This window comes from Phragmites australis, chromosome 20 (assembly GCF_958298935.1).
Source record: "Phragmites australis chromosome 20, lpPhrAust1.1, whole genome shotgun sequence".
Lineage (NCBI taxonomy): Eukaryota > Viridiplantae > Streptophyta > Magnoliopsida > Poales > Poaceae > Phragmites > Phragmites australis.
This window is the reverse complement of record NC_084940.1, coordinates 7265497-7282919: the sequence shown is the minus strand read 5'-3', so window position 1 is coordinate 7282919 and position 17423 is coordinate 7265497. Positions and strand designations below refer to the sequence as shown.

The window sequence follows — 17423 nt, the reverse complement described above, 5'->3', positions numbered from 1 at the left end:
ATTAATCACGATATATATGTATATATCCTGATATCATATTGCGATGGTATATGTTAAACGGAAGATTTGCTTACGAACTTCATCTATGAGCATATCACCCTGTCAGCGACTCTCTGGACAAATTCCGTTCATGTTTTTTAAGTAAAAGTGGGACGCACACACTCACGCACATACACACGTGCACGTGGATGGATTCTAGCACACATCTAAATAAGATTGGTGGTATAACATCACGAAGCGCCGTGCTTTAACTACTGAATGCACTCATATGTATATATACTATTCCTCTCAGAATTTAATGAAAAGAAAATACGAGCATCCGAACTGAGTCTGGAATTCAAACCGGTGGACAGGTTAGGTTCAGTTCGCGATTTCATTCATGTTTTTCACGTACTAGCAGATACATGAATTGTCATCTGCTTCAAACACGTACTGGAGATTCTTTTCTCACGTTGCGGTGGTCGCCATCTTGGTGGTGGCTTGGTCGGTTTCGGTTTGAACCGCTGGCTTCTTCTGTAGGTTTGCCCCTACGCCTTCGATTCACGGCATCTTTTTATTCTGGTTTGGCACTTTTTGATAGTAATTTGTTCCAATACGCGCTCCTCCGAAGTGATGGGCTGCCGACTCGTGTGGTAGAGAAGCAGCGTGGGAATAGGGCTTCGCCGACCGAGTTGTGTTGTGGCGACATGGGAGCAGGGCTCCACCGACCGAGTTGTGGCGGCGTGGGAGCAGGGCTCCATCAGCCGAGTTGTGAGAGAGACTATGGTTTGGTTGGTTAGCGCACAAGTTGAGTTAGGTTAGACTTAACTGTTGTCTGGTTGTACCTTTGGTTTGGGTGTAGTTTTTGTTTCGAGATCGTATTGTCATCTTATTGTTTTCAGATCGTATTGTCATCTTATTGTGCAATTTGTGAGGTTTTCAGATCCAATTTTGCTTTATAAACTGAGTTAATTCTCTCCTTTTATAAAAAATCGGCAATGCTATTGCTGTCTCTTGAAAAAAAAATATGGATAATGTGACCACGTTAACCTGGTTTCCGAATAGATTTAAAGTCCAGAGTTATGTGAGCCCAATTTCATCTCTATACTACTTAAAAATATATGTAGTGTTCCATCCTCAAGGGCAGGACATCCTGCCCCTTCCTCCCCTTTATTTCTGACAGGTGGTTCCCTCCTTCTAGTCCAACCTCAATCCCATGCCCCTCATGTACCCCTCCGTTTCGCACCGCTGAAGAGGATCTAGGATGTCCTAAGAGGGGATGAATTAGGACACTTAAAATTATTGGCTCCAAAATTTTCACAAGATAAGTCTATCTCAATTTCTATCTAAATGTACTCTAAACTTATCTAATGTGTCTACTCTACCGCTTAAGAGAATTGCAAGTAAGTAAATACGGAAATGTAAATGAGGTAGAGAGACAAACTCGGCACGAGAGATTTTTATCCCGTGGTATCAGTGGCACACAAGCCACCCTTAGTACACGTTGGAGCTCCACAAAAGATATGCTCCCGGTCGCCAAATCTCTTCCGGTCACGGCTCTTAAGATACTAAGTCACCGAGACAAGACCTCAAGCACAATGAGCCACCAAGGTGAGGTCTCACCACTAACCACTCTTCCAGTCACTTGTACGCCGTCTTCACTTCGAAGCTTTAGTCACAAAGACAATGGCATCTGCGTCCCTGCACAATTCTCTTGCCGTCGCTCCACATCAAGTCGGAGAGTCAACAAGTTACCGACGAGTCATAAAGATCCCAAGGTGCCAGCGTACCTAAAGTATAAGCTTGGATCACTTCTTGATCTACACTCTAAGTTGTAGCACTTAGCAACTCTTCTCTCTAGACCTATAAGCACTAATCACTTGCTAATAGTGTGCTTAATTGTCTTGGATAAACACTTTATACTCTTGGATGGCTTGAATTTCTTCTTATGTGTACAAGGGTTTCTCTGGACTCCAGCTACTCCAAATGAATGAGTGAAGGGGTATTTATAGCCTCAACCCCGTGGACTAGCCGTTATCCCAACGGCTCAAATATTCTGTGAACACCGGATGATCCGGTGTTAATAGAAGTACAAGCACCGGACCATCCAGTGTGTACATTCTCATAAACTAGCCGTTAGAATTCCACTCAGAGTTCTTCTGAACATCGGATACTCCGGTGTATACATCCTCTTCATCACTGGATTATCCAGTGAGTTATCCTGAGTCAGACCGTGCCAAACTTCTTCTCTGCACAAAATACTTTGGTGTGCATTGTCTTCATCATCGAACCTTCCAGTGTGTAGAACTTCTTCTTTTCTGGGTTTTTCACACATTCTGTTAAATGCTCCGGTAAAGCCTCCGGTGTGCACTGTCTTCATCACCGGACCTTCCGGTGTGTAGAACTTCTTGTTTTCTGGGTTTTTCACACACTCTGTTAAATGCTCTGGTGAAGCCTCCGATGTGCACTGTCTTGATCACTGGACCTTCCGATGAGTGCAATCCACTCTGACCCCTTCTAATAGAATTGCTCCAGCGTGTATATTCTTTATCACCAGATCATCCGGTGAGGCAAATTGCCTCTGGATATAATGCTCCGGTGAGTGAAATTCTTCTAGCGCCAGACCTTCCGGTGAGAACAATTTCTCTGAGACATTTTCAATTCAATCAAACTTTATCCCGACTACGGTGACTTCTTCATGTATTGCATCTATGAGACCTACTAACATATATTATTAACAAACATGTTAGTCTCATTGACCATATTGTTATTAATTACCAAAATCACAATCATAACCTAATAGGATCATTTTCGCTACAACCGTCCCGTCAAACAACAGAATGAATTCCGTTGTCGACACTCCACGTGAATCATGCCTCCACTATGCCATGATTCTCACCACCATGAATTCCGTCATCGTTAATCTCACCACACACTGAGGCCACCGTCACCACCCGTCCTCGCTGCCTTGTTGCCACTCCGTGCGCCTCCAAAGCCTGAGGTCACTGTTTCTTAGCTTGTCTCCATCACCACCAAACCGAGTCGTTGCCGCATGGGTTCACGTTGGTCCGAGCCACCTCCACATCCTCTAGATCCTGTGTGCCACCGCCAGATCCACATCATCGCTGCCAAAAGGAAAGCCACCGACACCGGAGAGAGCCGTCGCGGTTAGATTAGTGCCGAGCCACCGCCACCATCACTTAATTTACTGGTGCCGCCACCTGCATCTCACACTACCACCATCGCAAGGTGAGCCCTAGCCTTTCCCCTCTACCTCCGACTTGCCGCCGACCCTCTTTCCCTTTTCCCTACCCCGGCCACCACCCCCGCCGCTGCCGCCACCGCTAACCCTAGCGGCCTCCGTCACCTACGTGTGTGAGAGACGAGAGCCAGAGAGAGGGAGGCCTGGTGAGGGAAGTAGATGGGTCGGTAGGCTGCCGGCCGTATAGGAAGAGAGTGCGAACTGAGAGAGAATGGGCCGATGCCCAAGTAGTTGGCTCGCCCGAGAAAAGGAGAGAGAGGAGTCAACCCATAGAAAAGAGAAAAGAAAGAAAAAATGAGAGCCGAGAGAATGATGGGCATAGCCCATTACCACAGAAAAAACCAGCTCACATGTACAGTAAAGTTCCATAATTTTAGTAATCAATTTTAGAAAATGCTTTAATTAAGATTTATGATAATTCAGATTAGACAATAATCAATGTCCACTTATACAGTATTTAACAACCTAGCCATAGCAAGTTTTATATACTAAATTAGGAAATTACTTAAATGGGTAGGGTGTTTAATAGACAATTAGATTAGTACGTCATAGGTATAAGTAGTGTACATCTATATGTATACACACATATGTGTATATAGACACAAACCCGCATATACATAGGCCCATACATATATTGCTCAATTTTGTGTTGTCAAATTGATTTTTGTTCTGTAGCAATGCATGTGTTTCACGGGACAACTATATTTTCTCGTGGAAATTTTCACCTCCCATTGCATCACATGGGTCTTTAACTAGCTATTTAAAAAATACGTAGTGGTCAAAACTCAATCACGCAGGACGTCCTGCCCCTCCTCCCCTTTATTCCTGACAAGTGGTCTCTTTTTCCTGTCCAACCCCAATCCAATGCTCCTCCTAAACTACCTCATTCCTCTCCAATTTGCACCATCCCTAACTGTCGGCATGAAGCCAAACCGTCACCTTTCCTCGCTCCCGCATGAGCGACTGCAGGCGAGCAACCTTGCAGCCACCTCCCTTCACTCCTGTGTCGCTGCATGAAGCTGTGCTGCCTTGCCGTTATCGTCCGCTCGTGCACGGCCTCGATCCAAGCGGATCCTGCCAGATCCACTCCCTCCCCGCATCACATGCAACTTGGCAGCACCAGATCCGTGCCACCTCCTGTCGTCAACGTCACTAGAACGCACGCCGCTGCCTCCCTCTTCCCTGGCTCTGGCACAACAAGTTGTCGCCTTCTCTACTTCGCGCGTGCACGCCGCCTCACCCTCAATTCGGCTGCCTCACAGACCACCGCCAACGCATGCACGCTCGCTCGCTCGGGCTCCCCGTCACCCGCTCCCATTCAGGCTCCTGCCATTGCCTGCAGCAATAGGCTGTTTCCACCCATGCGCGCAACACGCTCGGTGGCTAGGGATGGAAACACTAGCCACCGGCTTTGTTCCGGGCGAATGAAACACCACGGGTTATGTGGTTGTTCTGGGCCAGGAGGAATTAGGCTGAACCCTTCTAAAGAAATTGGGTCGATTCGAAACCAGTCCAACTAAGGTTCGATTGGGCCGGCCCATAACGAATTGGGCTAGAAAAAAATAGAAAATAAGAAAAGTTTAAACTATCAAAGCACAAGTAGAAACCATCCTATGCACACAAAAATATATCCATATAATAAGCAATACCCTCGGATATGTTAACATCTAACAAATCCAATAATCACGATTTATTTGATGGTGTTTTGTTTGCTGGTTCTAGAAGAATCAATAATATTATCGTATATAAATTTTTAACTCGTATCGTAACGCAGACAGTGACGTGTACGGTTTTTAAACGGCAGCGACGGCGACCAACCGATTCGTTCGTTGTCATGTCCGGACGAATGCGATGACACGCAGACAGAATAAGCAGACTGGTTGCGTAGACCACAGATCCACCATGCGTGCTCCGGCAGCGCGACACAGGGTCAACAACGGCCCAACTTTGTCAAATCCCATCGGTGAGGTATCAGGAGGACATTACACTTCAGCCATCATCCTGCAGATTAAGCCGGTTCTGCACAACACGATAGTTTGATTAGACCATGCAGACATATGATTTATCAAGTTTGATTTTTCGTTGAGATTTGTATCCGATGAGTAAGTGAAGAAATTTATAAAGTATGTGAAAGAATTAACGAATGAAAGAGTATCAATTTAGAGGAATAGATAATTTAGATCAACAGTGTGTAAGTAAAGACATGCAAAATTGTATTTTCCCGGTTCTTTACCTGACCAGCACCAGCTACAATGGATTATTTGTGTGGCTCGCACCAGGCCCCTAGCCTCAGAATTGAGACTATGTTTAGCGCAGTCCAATTCAGATTTCAGCTCCAGTCGAGAGGTGTCAAAAAAAAAAATACTAGGACTGATGTATGGATTCTCTCTTGGATCAATTCTTGCGGAACAGCTCGGTTTCATGGTGCCAGTAGACAGCAGCTTTGAACGAGTCGTAATGCCATGCGACAGGCCGACAGCCGGCGAACACGCCGCCGAGTTTCTAGTTTCTACCCGGTGGAGTGCCCTTGTTGGCAGGGAAGATGCTTGTCGGCCGGTCATCAGCAACGTGGGTTCCCACATGCAGAGACGAACAATAGCTAGGACGAGTAGAACTCTAGAAACGTCGCCGGCTCTGCCTTTGTTAATCCGAATCGTACAGGTACTAGGTAGCAGGGACAGTTTTTAAATGCTGCCTGCAGAGGAATGCAAGTCTCGAGACTGCACGAACAGCTAGGGACTGCTATGGAATGACACTCACAGCACATACTGTACTTCATTTGGGTAGTTAAATTGAGAGGTTCTTAGTGGGACAAATGTCAGGTGTAGTTAAAATTTTTATCATCTATAATATTATTGTAGTATCTCTCAATATTATTATAGTATTTTCTATTTTTTATCTCCAACAGCTATCATATTTCTTACCTTCTATTACTCTACTCTTCTTCTCATATCCACCCACATACGTATAGTACAGTGATACCGCAGCTCAACATGTCCGGCAAAAATACAGCCTCTGTCCGGCAAAAATGCAGCCCCCTATCACTGTAGGGGCAAAAAGGGCATCCGTTGGAAAGGGATACGACAAGAAATCAACCGTCGTTTTTACTGTAGCGCTGAAAAAGGTGTAGATGCAAGAGTCCGTTAGGGAAGGCCTAAGGACAGGGTATAGATAGAGTAGGTTAGTACTAGCGGTTGGACTTTATCAACGGGCTCATACTGTCCTGTCTCCTCCTTTTGTTTACTCGGTTGATACTCCAGCTGCTGTATCTCGATCACACCATTCTCCTTCGTTTGTGTAACACCACACAACAGCAGCCGGAGCTAGTAGGCGGGTGTTGCAGAAGCATCTTGTTCGTTTCCATTGCAGCATGTCGGAGTCAGAGTGCTGTGTCCAAGGTCACAGCCCTCATAGGCATCCATGAGTAAAAATGGAAGAAACAACGAATACCAAATTTTGCCTAGCATGATAGCATCTCATGATTTCATCATAGAAATTACCAAGTACAAAATATTGACTACTGCTTTCTCTGTCTGCAGTAACGTTTTCAGTGGGACGTGAATGCCTGCAAGACCAGAGCCAAACGCAGCAACATCTTGTGAGCCATGCATGCTGGAGAATCAGAAGCAAGCAACGGCACGCGTGCAAACGTGCTCGTGACAAAGCTAGGCTAGGCACGTACCGAGAAGATGTTACAGTGTCCGGGGTCGGCGAGGTGCGCGAGGAGGTTATCGATGGGGCCCTGGCCGGTGTAGACGGCCTGGAACCAGAACCCGACGAAGGCGAGCATGGCGAGGCGGCCGTTCTTGATCTCCTTGGTGCGAAGCACCATCACGGGCTCCGGCGACCCGCGGCCCCAGTTGCCCCAGTCGAACCACAGCCCGCCCGGGTACCCCACGTCGGGCGTCGGGTTCTTGCGGTTGGGGAACCGCGGCTCGATGTCGACGCACCCGGGGTTGAGGTAGTCCGCCCACCGCCGGCCCTCCGCCCACCCCATGAGCGCCATCTGCGCGACGAAGAGCGTCCAGGGGTCGGCGAAGTACTCGCGGGACCCGGCATCGAACCAGGAGAAGCCGCCGTCGATGAAGCCCCACCGCGCCAGGAGGTCCGGGATGAGGATGCCAGCCGCCGCCAGCATCGCCCACCGCCCGTGCATCAGCTCCGCCTGCGCGAACCACCGCAACAGCTCCGGGTCCGACCCTGCATGTACGCATGCCCACACACGTTCATTGCTTCTGCCCGTGCGGCGCGCCACATTTACCGTGCACGACGTACGTAATCACAGTTGATAGATTTGTTATGGATACAACTTCGTTTTCAGGCAGTCAGGGTGGAGAGTTTGTAGTACATTGAGAAGTCTAGCTTGAACGGACATCAACCGGTGGCACATCCACGTTATGACTATAAATGCATAAGATACTAGTTAATTTTTTATTTTTTATCATCGTATATAGCAACTTATATGATACATCTTAATCTAATAAGTAGGACACTTGAGTCTGAAAAGTTAGCCACCTGATTATTTTTTTTTGGATCCGTCACTGATACAAATAGAGCATGAATCACACAGCGTCAAGATAACTGACTAGAGATTTCGCACAACTGTAGCCAGTCTTGCATTGGTGCAAAGAACTGTGAAACCACTTGTACTATCAACTGCACATGTGTTTTACACACGTGTAATCAATTCAAGATATAATTATCGGAGTATTGAGTAAGAGGGCAATCGAAATATTGAGTAAGGGGACATCCTAGCTAATAGGCCTTACGAGGGATATGCCGACCAACGGGAACATTTTCTGAATCAGATCCAAGCTCGCACAACCAGCGCAAGACTTGCGTGACCAACCTACTTATGATATTATTAGATTCCGCAAACAGCCCTTGCTGGTTGGGCTGGTCCTTACCTAACCTATATAATCGTATTTATTGTTATCTACTCAAGTGTTTTCTTTTCTTAGACACCCCATCTAGTAAATAAAGTCATGGTCAGCATGATTAGGAACTACCTCATCCCGTAGCATTAAATGTTACGGATGGGTTATCAGAAAACGTCTTGCAACAAGCCCGTAGATACTCCCTGATAGAGGGATGCCTTTACCGCTGGGGGAGCAATGACAATTCACTGAAAAGCATCACTCAGGAAGTGGAGAACATAGTTCTCTCTGATATCAAGGAGGCATATGTGGTAGCCACGTTTCGTACTGCACTCTAGTCGGAAAAGCATTCCGGCAAGTATTTTATTAGCCACTGCCCCTCAGGATGCTTGCGAGTTGGTGAAACGGTGCAAGTCATGTTAGTACCATGGCCGACAAACCAACCTACTAGCCCAAGCACTGTAAACTATACTACTCTCTTGGACTTTCGCTGTCTCGGGCTCGATATCGTGGAACCATTCCCTAAAGTCCTAAGCGGTTTTTAACTCCTGTTCATGACAATTGACAAATTCACAAGTGGATAGAGATAGAGCCCATCATGAAGATCATCGCCGCAGTAGAGATGAAGTTCATATGAGAGCTGGTAGTGCGGTTTGGCAATCCAAATCACATAATTATGGACAACGGGACTCAGTTCGCCAGTAGTGCTTTTCAGGACTACTACGAAGAGATCAGGACCAAAGTTTGCTATGCGTCAATAGCACACCCATAGAGCAACGAACATGTCGAAAAAGAAAATGGGATAATACTGCAAGGGATCAAACCCAGGTCTTTGATCAGCTTATAAGTTATTCAATACGCTGGATGAAAGAACTACCCACAATACTCTGGTCACTGCGAACAACTCCCAACAGGGCTACAGCAGAAACCCCTTTCTTTCTTGTTTTTGGTGCAGAGGCAATGCTTTCCTTCAAGATCTCACTTCAGTCACCTCAAGTGGCCAACTACTCAAACAATGACCAGGTGGCGTGACATGAGGATGATATAAACCTGATCGAAGAGTTCTACGAGCGTGCTCTAATCCAAGTTCCTGATATCAGTAAAGCCTCAGACGCTATCACAACCACAAGGTGAGGGAGCGGAGACTGGTCCTAGGCAACCTCGTCCTTAAGCAAATCCAGAATAAGGCCGGTCAGAATAAATTCTCCTCGAGGTAGGAAGGGCCCTACAAAGTAGTCGATGCCACCTAACCTAGTACAGTCAAGCTAGCCATAGAGGATGACCGTGAATTACATAACTCTTGAAACATCACACTGTTGCGCAAGTTCTACGTGTAGGGTTGCTCAGAGACGGGTTTGTTTCTCTATTTTGTAGAACCTTTCGGACGAGCATGGAATAAAACTTATAAGTTTTTAAAAGTTCAAAAGATTAGACTCTCTGTTTTGCAGGATGTCACGACCAACAACGGACCCCCGCCGGATTAACTCTCCTACCACTACGGGATATGTTGATGAGGAAGTTAAAACGACCAATTGGTCGTGGGCTCTAGCACAGCATGGTATTGCTGCTCGTGCAATGACAAAGGTACTAACGGTCCGGGATAACGACCGCGAGGCCACAAGTCCCCGCTCGGGTCAAGTGCTTACTGTTGCCGAGAGACTTGTCGTGCTAATGACTGTCCTGCACATCGAGAGCCTAACTGACGGGCATGACAGAACAATCAGAGCCTAAGCTCCGTGAACAACATAGGGAAAACTCTCTAAACACTCCGAACAGAGGCCCGAACTAGACGATCCAAAAACCGCAGGGCCCATGTATAATCTTCCGGCCATCGGCAAGGCCATCAGAAGTGGTCGGAACATTTTTCATTCATAGAAAGGATTAGTTACAGACAGGACGATTACATATGATCAGACTAACTATCCTATTACATGCTTATTCTTTCCCTCCTGACTTATGTGGCTAACGCACAGTTGGTAGAAAGGTTCTGCGTAACTCTTGTAAGGCGTGGGGATCCACCAGCTACAATAATTTAGAGATATGTTTACCCCTACTTACCCTTGAATGAGTCAAGAAACCTCTTATACTCTTCCCTAGGGCGGCAGTTGGTTGCCCTGAGAATCGAACGACAGCTTGTGTAGGGGCCAAGCAGGATGACCGGTGTGAAGACCACGCACGGAGCTGTTGACCGGTGCCGGTGAACCCACCGGACCCTTTTTTTGCTCCTCCTCCGTCTTCTGGTGCTAGTCGATCTCCTTCTACAGAAGGTCCTAATCGATCTCCTCCTCGTCATCGAAGATGTCTATAACCTCCCCCGGGACGACCGCTCGGACCGGTGATCGAATGGGAATGACAAGAGGAGGCCCTCTCTGCAGCGAGGGAAGCACCAGGGTGGCCGGCTCCAACCGTGAAAGCAAGTCCTTGAGATTGTCTACCCTTGAGGGCACCACCGCCAACAGAGCCGGCGTCGGAGGTGGCTTAAACCTTTCTAAATCCTCCAAACCTATCGACCTTCCCAACGAAGGATGAGAGGAGGATGCCACGATCTTCAGGGAGAGTTGTCTTCTTGCCTTGTAAAAGGCATCAATGGGTGGCCAGCTAGGTGAACTCCTACTTTTATAGCCTAGCCAGCCATTGATTCACGCCTGGGGTGGAAGGCAGAAACACCTTGGAAAATGTCCTCGCGATCCTACCATTTACTACGCAAGGGACTCATCGCTACGCCTCAGTCAAACCCTTGCGCACGTCGCGGAATCTGGGCAACAACACCCTAGTTTTTTATACACAATCCATCATAGACACCTCGCCCTAAGAATTGCTAAGGAATCTCAACCAGCGCGGCATTTGAACCGCTCGAAGTCCAAAGGGGCACGCATGAGGAACCAAAAGCCCCTCGAGCCTAGCAACATTCATTCTCTCTCTATCTTCCTCTCAGGACGCTTAACCTCCTCATGTGACGTGAAGTTCAGAGTTAAACTCTGAAAGCTAAACGGCCTCAGCGACCACTCTGGGTGAACTATGTTCCCTCAGGGTCCGAGTAGTGCGACCAAACCTAACCACGACCATAGGGAAGCTTGGGGGCTACTATCAGAGTATTGAGTAAGGGGGTTGTCGGAGTATTGAGTATGGAGACGCCCTAGCTAACGGGCCCCATGAGAGATATGTCGACTAACAAGGGATATTTTCTGAATCCTGACCCATCATGCGATCAGGTCCAAGCTTGCATGACCAGTATAAGGCTTGTACGACCAATCTCCTTATGATATTATGAGATCCCACGATCAGTCTTTGCTAGTCGCAGGGCCAATCCTTACCTAACTCATCGAATTGCATTTATTACTATATACTCAAGTATTTTCCTTCCCCAGACACCCCATCTAATGAACAAAGTCATGGCTACCGCGGTTGGGTACTGCCCCATCCTGTAGCATTAAATACTACGGATGGGGCTTTACGGGCCAGTGCAACACCGCACAGCTGACGAGACAGGGTTTACAGAACGAACAGACATTTTGCAGGTAGACTCGCAGAATGCAGGGAAAGGATAGCTTGGCAGATGATCTTACGGCGCACGGCGATGAGATAGGCCGGATGGCCAGGGGAGGCAGCTGTGGAGGCGTTCTATAGTTGGGATAAGCACTCAAAGCTCTCAGGGCAAGTTGAACTCACCCGGTTCTCAGGATATGATCCAAGAGTAGAATATCTAGCTAAGCGTAGGTCTGCTAATCGAGGCTTATTTGTAAGTTCTCCCTCTCTTTGGTATATAAAGAGAGAAGGATCTGGTTTATAAAAGGAGGATCAGTAACCGATTCATAAACACTCATAACAAAATACACAGGACGTAGGGCTGTTATCCTTTAGGAGGTCTGAACCTAGATAACCATGGTGTTTTTAAGTTCAATACACACCGACAAACACACACCTTAAGTGTTGTTCATGCGTCCTTCGACCGCTACACTCCGAAATCATTGTTAGGGATTAACCCTCGACAATAGCAATGTATGAAAGTTAAATATTTGATGTCTAAGTATGAAAGACAAATAATGATAGATTGAATGTATTTTTAGAATGAATGAAATATAAATATTAGATATTTAGATATAAAAGATAATTAATATGAGATTAAATGTATTTTTAGTAAGAGGGATATGAATAATCTTTGTACAGTATTCGTTTGATCAATTTAAATGAAAAGTGAAAATGGTTAAATTATACCACCATTCGTATATTTTATATCAGTACAGATAATTGACCGTTGCCTGCACACTACTGTGGTGAGAATTGCATTGTTGTCATTGGCAATGTCTTTCAGATTTCTACTGAGTAAAACCCCCTCCTTCACCGCCTCGTGTGGCGAAGCTCTAGCGCGAATCTTAAAGTCATTTCGACGGCACTGTTAGCGCAAGATCGTTGCACAAGTGGAGAAACTACATTGGATTGTTGAGAAACGTAAGCAGGGGTCACATTACCTAACCCAAGAGGATCAAATCCAAAGTCTCCAGGAAGGCTGCCAGGCAATTCGCCAAGAGGAAAACGTCAGAACGAGTAGTCCATCTCCAGCTCTCCAGTACACTGGCAGTAGCGATGCTCACCTGCCGTCGAGCCACGGGGGAGGTGAGCTGCCGGGGAACCAGATGGGCCGGTCGGGCCCCAGCGGCTCGCACACGGCGGACACGCCCTTCGTCGCGTTTGCCCGGCGCCCCGTCCTTGCGAACGATGCCGCGGCGGCACCCTGCAGCGGCGGCGGCCTCGGGGCGTGGCACGCTCGGATCCTCGCTCTGCTGCAGAAACAAAGCGCGCGCGCGGACGCACGACAGCGCCGTGAGCGTAACAACCAAGGCGTGTGCGGGAGACATGCACCGCACCGGCAAGATGATTACTGTGGTGTAGCAGGGTAGGGGGTGCCGTGGTTTACCTTGGCTGGAGGCTGCATGCCGCGAAGGAGCCGGCGGACAGAGCCATGAGGGAGGGAAGGAGAAGGCGATCGGGGCTCCGGAGGGATGCGGGTGCGCTTTATCTGCTGCGAGTTTCAGGATAGGGAGTGAGAGGGCGCGGCATGTATGGATAGCCAGCCAGTGAGGCGCCCAGGTGCGACAACTGACAAGTTGTTGCATGGCTAAGAGACCTCATTGGGCTTCTGATAAGCGGATGAGGCCCGTAGAAGAACTTGTCACGGTCAGTTTTTTTGGGCTTTACACATTTCTGCTTTACATTACCTTTCTTTTTCTTTCCCCCTTTTTTATACTGCAATAAGTTAACTTCGAAAGTCAAAACAAGTCAAATGATAGCATCGGGGTGACTTATCATTTGCAAATTATGGGATGCTTCTTCTCTTCTTTACTTTCAGCTCACCTGTTAATTGTGATCCTGCTGTCATCAAACGCTGTGCCTTCCTTCTACTGGACCTGTAACACTGTTCTCTGCCGACAAAGGATAAAGCGGGCTGCTTATTAAGAGAAATCCCTTATCTTAAGAGAAACGCTTCCATGCTTTTGTAGGAGACAAGTTCACGCAAAGATCGAAATTTCAGGTGACCGTAGGAGTAGGTAACAATAGTGAAGTAAGGGATTTCAATTTCGTTTTATAATTTTTTTTTACCAGTGAAATTTATAAAATTTTGCTCATTTTTCATCTTCTGCTATATGGTACTATATGTCAATGAAAAAAAATCAGAATTAGATAATTCATTTCCCTTTGAAATTCGAAATTTTAGCGAAATTTTAATTCGTTGTGAAGTTGAAGCATCCATGCACCGTGTTACCTGAGAACAATGTAACCACTCTGATGACCTAACTTATCTCTATCACTTAAACTTAAGATTTGCCACTCCATTTCGTTGTCGTTTCAGGTTTGTCAGTCATTGGCTTAATGACATGTAGTTCCAGGCCCAAATGTCAGTGATACATCATCCTGAATTCCCACCCGAGCAAACATAACACAACAATCATAATTCATAACCTCCACTCCCTAAAACACAAAGTAGCATTGATCTTCGACACATGTAATTCATCTGCCTTGTGATTTAAAAGAGGAGCCAAAGCAACTATTCTTTGAACAGCCGAGCACAACAATTACAGATGATGCTCAATTGTTCTTTGCCCTACAAAATAATGATCGATACTTACCACTTGCTCCGGCATCTTCCCGAGTACTAATCCAAGAAATGGATCTTGCCATGGCAAAACTCCATTTCTTGCCATGGCAAAACAATTGGAGACCTGTATGGCGAAGTAGTAGAGCGGGCAGCGGTGTGACCAACTTCAAACCAGGAGACAAGGTCATCTCCATCACATTCGCGAAAAAAAAAAGTCAACTCCATCAGCTTCCTGGTAAGAGTCTACTTCCATCCATGGCACCATGCCATTTACTATAGCTTTGCGGGGTTCTGTTCCCATCGAGCAATAACAATCCTGTCATCTCCGACTGGAGAAACGCAGGATTAAGAGTGGTGATTAGAATGGATGAACGTGTCTTTGTAAAAAAAATTTATGGTCTACTATTTTCACCTAACGCTTCTTAAAATGTACAAGCGGAAGTAAATAGAAAGAAAAAAATAAACAAACAAAATTTGAAGAAGTCATAGCTCTCGAGAATAAAATATGAACCTAAGGTTCTATAAAGCACTAATTCATGAGTCATTGTCACAAAGGTAAGCAACTGCAAACAAAACTTGAAACCAAAGAAGATGGTCACGGGCAGAGAAACTCTCAAATTTAATGACTTAGAGGTAAGAAAATATGAGACTAAAATTTATATCCCTAGCAACAAGAAGAATCACTTCATAAATATGAAAAAACTGCAACTCAAAAAGGAAAATGAAAACCACAACCGAAAAAGAAAAAACTTGTAAACTTGCAAGGGAACTAATAGAGTGAAACTAGAATGAGATGAATTTAAACACAAGAGTAAACAAAAATTTTATTTATTGCTGAGATCAGCCCTATTTCAGACGGATTACAAAGATTTTGCATACAAAAGCTCACACCTAATATATAAGCTAAGTACTCATCTCCCTCTCCTCTAAAACTCTAGCATAAGGCACTCATATGGATGGCATAAGAGACTCAAATGGCTGATTCAAACTCCCTCATAGTCATACCACTTTATTTATAGGTCTAAGAAATTTACTCCTAAGTTTTCTAGCTCGTTACCAAAGTATCACTCTCTTATAGTACACTCATACCTATCATTGAGGGTATTTTGATTTATTTCTTGATCCATCCATCGAACGGTCGCGGTGCCTTCACGACTTAGCTTCGCCTCGATGCAATCTTCACGATGGTACCACATACTCCTCAAGTCCTCTCACGGTTTGAGGACTAACCGTGAAACCCTCTGCACGCCTCTCAAAGTGTGACTTGCTACTTGCTTACATATTAAGTAAGCGCTCTGATGTTGACACGTGTACTCCATTTTACGATCCTGACCGCCGGTAAGTCTCTCCCACTCCCGATCCCTTGGATCGGCTTGTCACTTGCACCAGCATCCATTTCGCTTAACTTTGTCAACACTCCATCTTTATCCTCTGTTTCATACTTTGCTTGACTTTCACGTGTACAGTTAGGATCACCATTGACTCCATCAGGCCTCCTTGATAGTCTGGCACCAAGCACCCACTTAGCCCCATCACCTGTCGTCGACCGTCAAGTTGCATCCGTCATCTGCACACCATAAAACAAGTAAACATATTTCTCCAACTCCAACTCCAACTCCCGTTAGTCTATAATCAAAATGCTCAAACCAAGCTCAAGCAATCCAAAACTCGATAAATCAAATCGACAACCTTATCAATCACTCATCACATATGAATTAATGAACATTTCAACTTGGTTTTTTTTAAAAAGATTTTCATTTGTGAATTATAATGGCATTTCTTGATTAACACATTCTTGGATCATTCTCCATGTGGAAGATTGGCGGCTGGCTCACAGAGTACGAGGTGGCACCGGTGTCGCTCACGGTGGCACGACCGCCTGAGGTGTCCGCAGCTGAAGGTGCCAGTCTGCCAACGGCCACGACCACTGCGCTCCAACAACTGAAGACCATGGGGGTCAACTTCGATGACTCTGGCGCCAATAATCCCCAAAGAACGTGCTGGTCACCGCGGCCTCCGGCGGTGTCGGCCACTATGTCGTGCAGCTGGTAAAGCTTGTGGGCCTTCACGTCACGGCCACCTTCGGTGTGTGCAACCTCGGTGCGCGCAACCTCAACTTCGTCAGCTTGGGAGCCAATGGGGTGCTGGAGTACAAGATGCCCGAGGGCGCCAAGCTGCAAAATCCCTCTGGCAGGAAGTACGAGGCGATTGTGCACTACGCGATGGGTACCCCTGACAGGTTTTATTTACCGATAGTAGAAATTTATCGGGGTCAACGATTAATGGGATTTTCGGATGTATCGGAATTATATCAGTGATAGACACATTTATTTGGTCAAAATTAAAAAAAATTGGTTCAATTTCTCTAGAAAATAACATCGATGGTCTTCAAACCATTTAACGTAAAAACTACACATAATAATATATAAATAAAAGAGTATCACTGATTCAAAGATACAACGATAGTGGTGTATTAGTGTGCCACTAGGCTGGAAGAAGAAAAAAAATTCAAGCGGTAAAGAAATTTATCGGGCTCAACTAATAAACTGAAAATATTAGAAGATAATTTTTTCCATGCCCCCAGGTAAGTGTTCGTGTTGGTGCTGTCTGACAAGGCCACGATCGTCAACTTCACACCCAAGCTCGGCGCTGCCTTCACGTCATCCCTGCAGAAGGTGACCTTCTCCAATAAGAGGGTGGCACCGCTACTCCCGATACCAAAGGAGGAGATGGAGTGGCTGATGGACATGGTGAAGCAGCGAAAGCTCAGGATGGTGATAGACTCTAGGTACCCGTTGAGTAGAGTGCAGGAGGCATGGGCGAAGAGCATGGAAGGGCACGCCACCGACAAGATCATTGTGGAAACGGGAGGTGAGGAGTGAACCGGTGAGAACATTGCAGTGTGCAGTATGTGTAGTTGTGGGTTTGATTTGATTTTTTGTGTGGTAATAAGAAGGAATATGCTATGTTCTGCACTCTGAAGTCAGATTCAAGGCATGATGTTCGAAGGGATTGAAAGAGTGAAAGAATGCAAGAGAATCCACCACACTTTGTATTGCTTTACTCATCACATATATACAGAGTACAAGCCATTCGGTTGTAACCGATGCAACTGAAAAGATCCTGCATGTAAGCAGGTGCGGTGCATGGAAGCCAATGTGCTGGCGGAAGACTAGCAATGTTCCAAGGAATTAGCTAGATAATAATTGAA

General features: G+C 46.1%; 1 protein-coding gene and 1 pseudogene across 2 annotated transcripts; one reads left to right on the top strand and one right to left on the bottom strand.

Annotated features, from left to right (window-relative positions):
- Positions 1–6662: 6662 nt before the first annotated feature.
- Positions 6663–13192, bottom strand: LOC133901316 (photosystem I chlorophyll a/b-binding protein 6, chloroplastic). 2 transcript variants are annotated; one of them, XM_062342628.1, is made up of 5 exons: positions 13034–13192; positions 12711–12899; positions 12588–12625; positions 6924–7441; positions 6663–6806 (listed from the first exon to the last, which is right to left on the bottom strand). In XM_062342628.1, the coding sequence occupies exons 1-5, from the start codon at positions 13078–13080 to the stop codon at positions 6789–6791; spliced, it is 810 nt and encodes a 269-aa protein (XP_062198612.1). In that variant the 5' UTR covers positions 13081–13192; the 3' UTR covers positions 6663–6788. The 2 variants fall into 2 exon arrangements, with proteins under 2 accessions (XP_062198612.1, XP_062198613.1); XM_062342629.1 differs by having other exon boundaries at positions 12711–12896; positions 13034–13187.
- Positions 13193–13230: 38 nt separating this feature from the next.
- Positions 13231–17094, top strand: LOC133901418 (chloroplast envelope quinone oxidoreductase homolog; annotated as a pseudogene).
- The last annotated feature ends 329 nt before the right edge of the window (positions 17095–17423 follow it).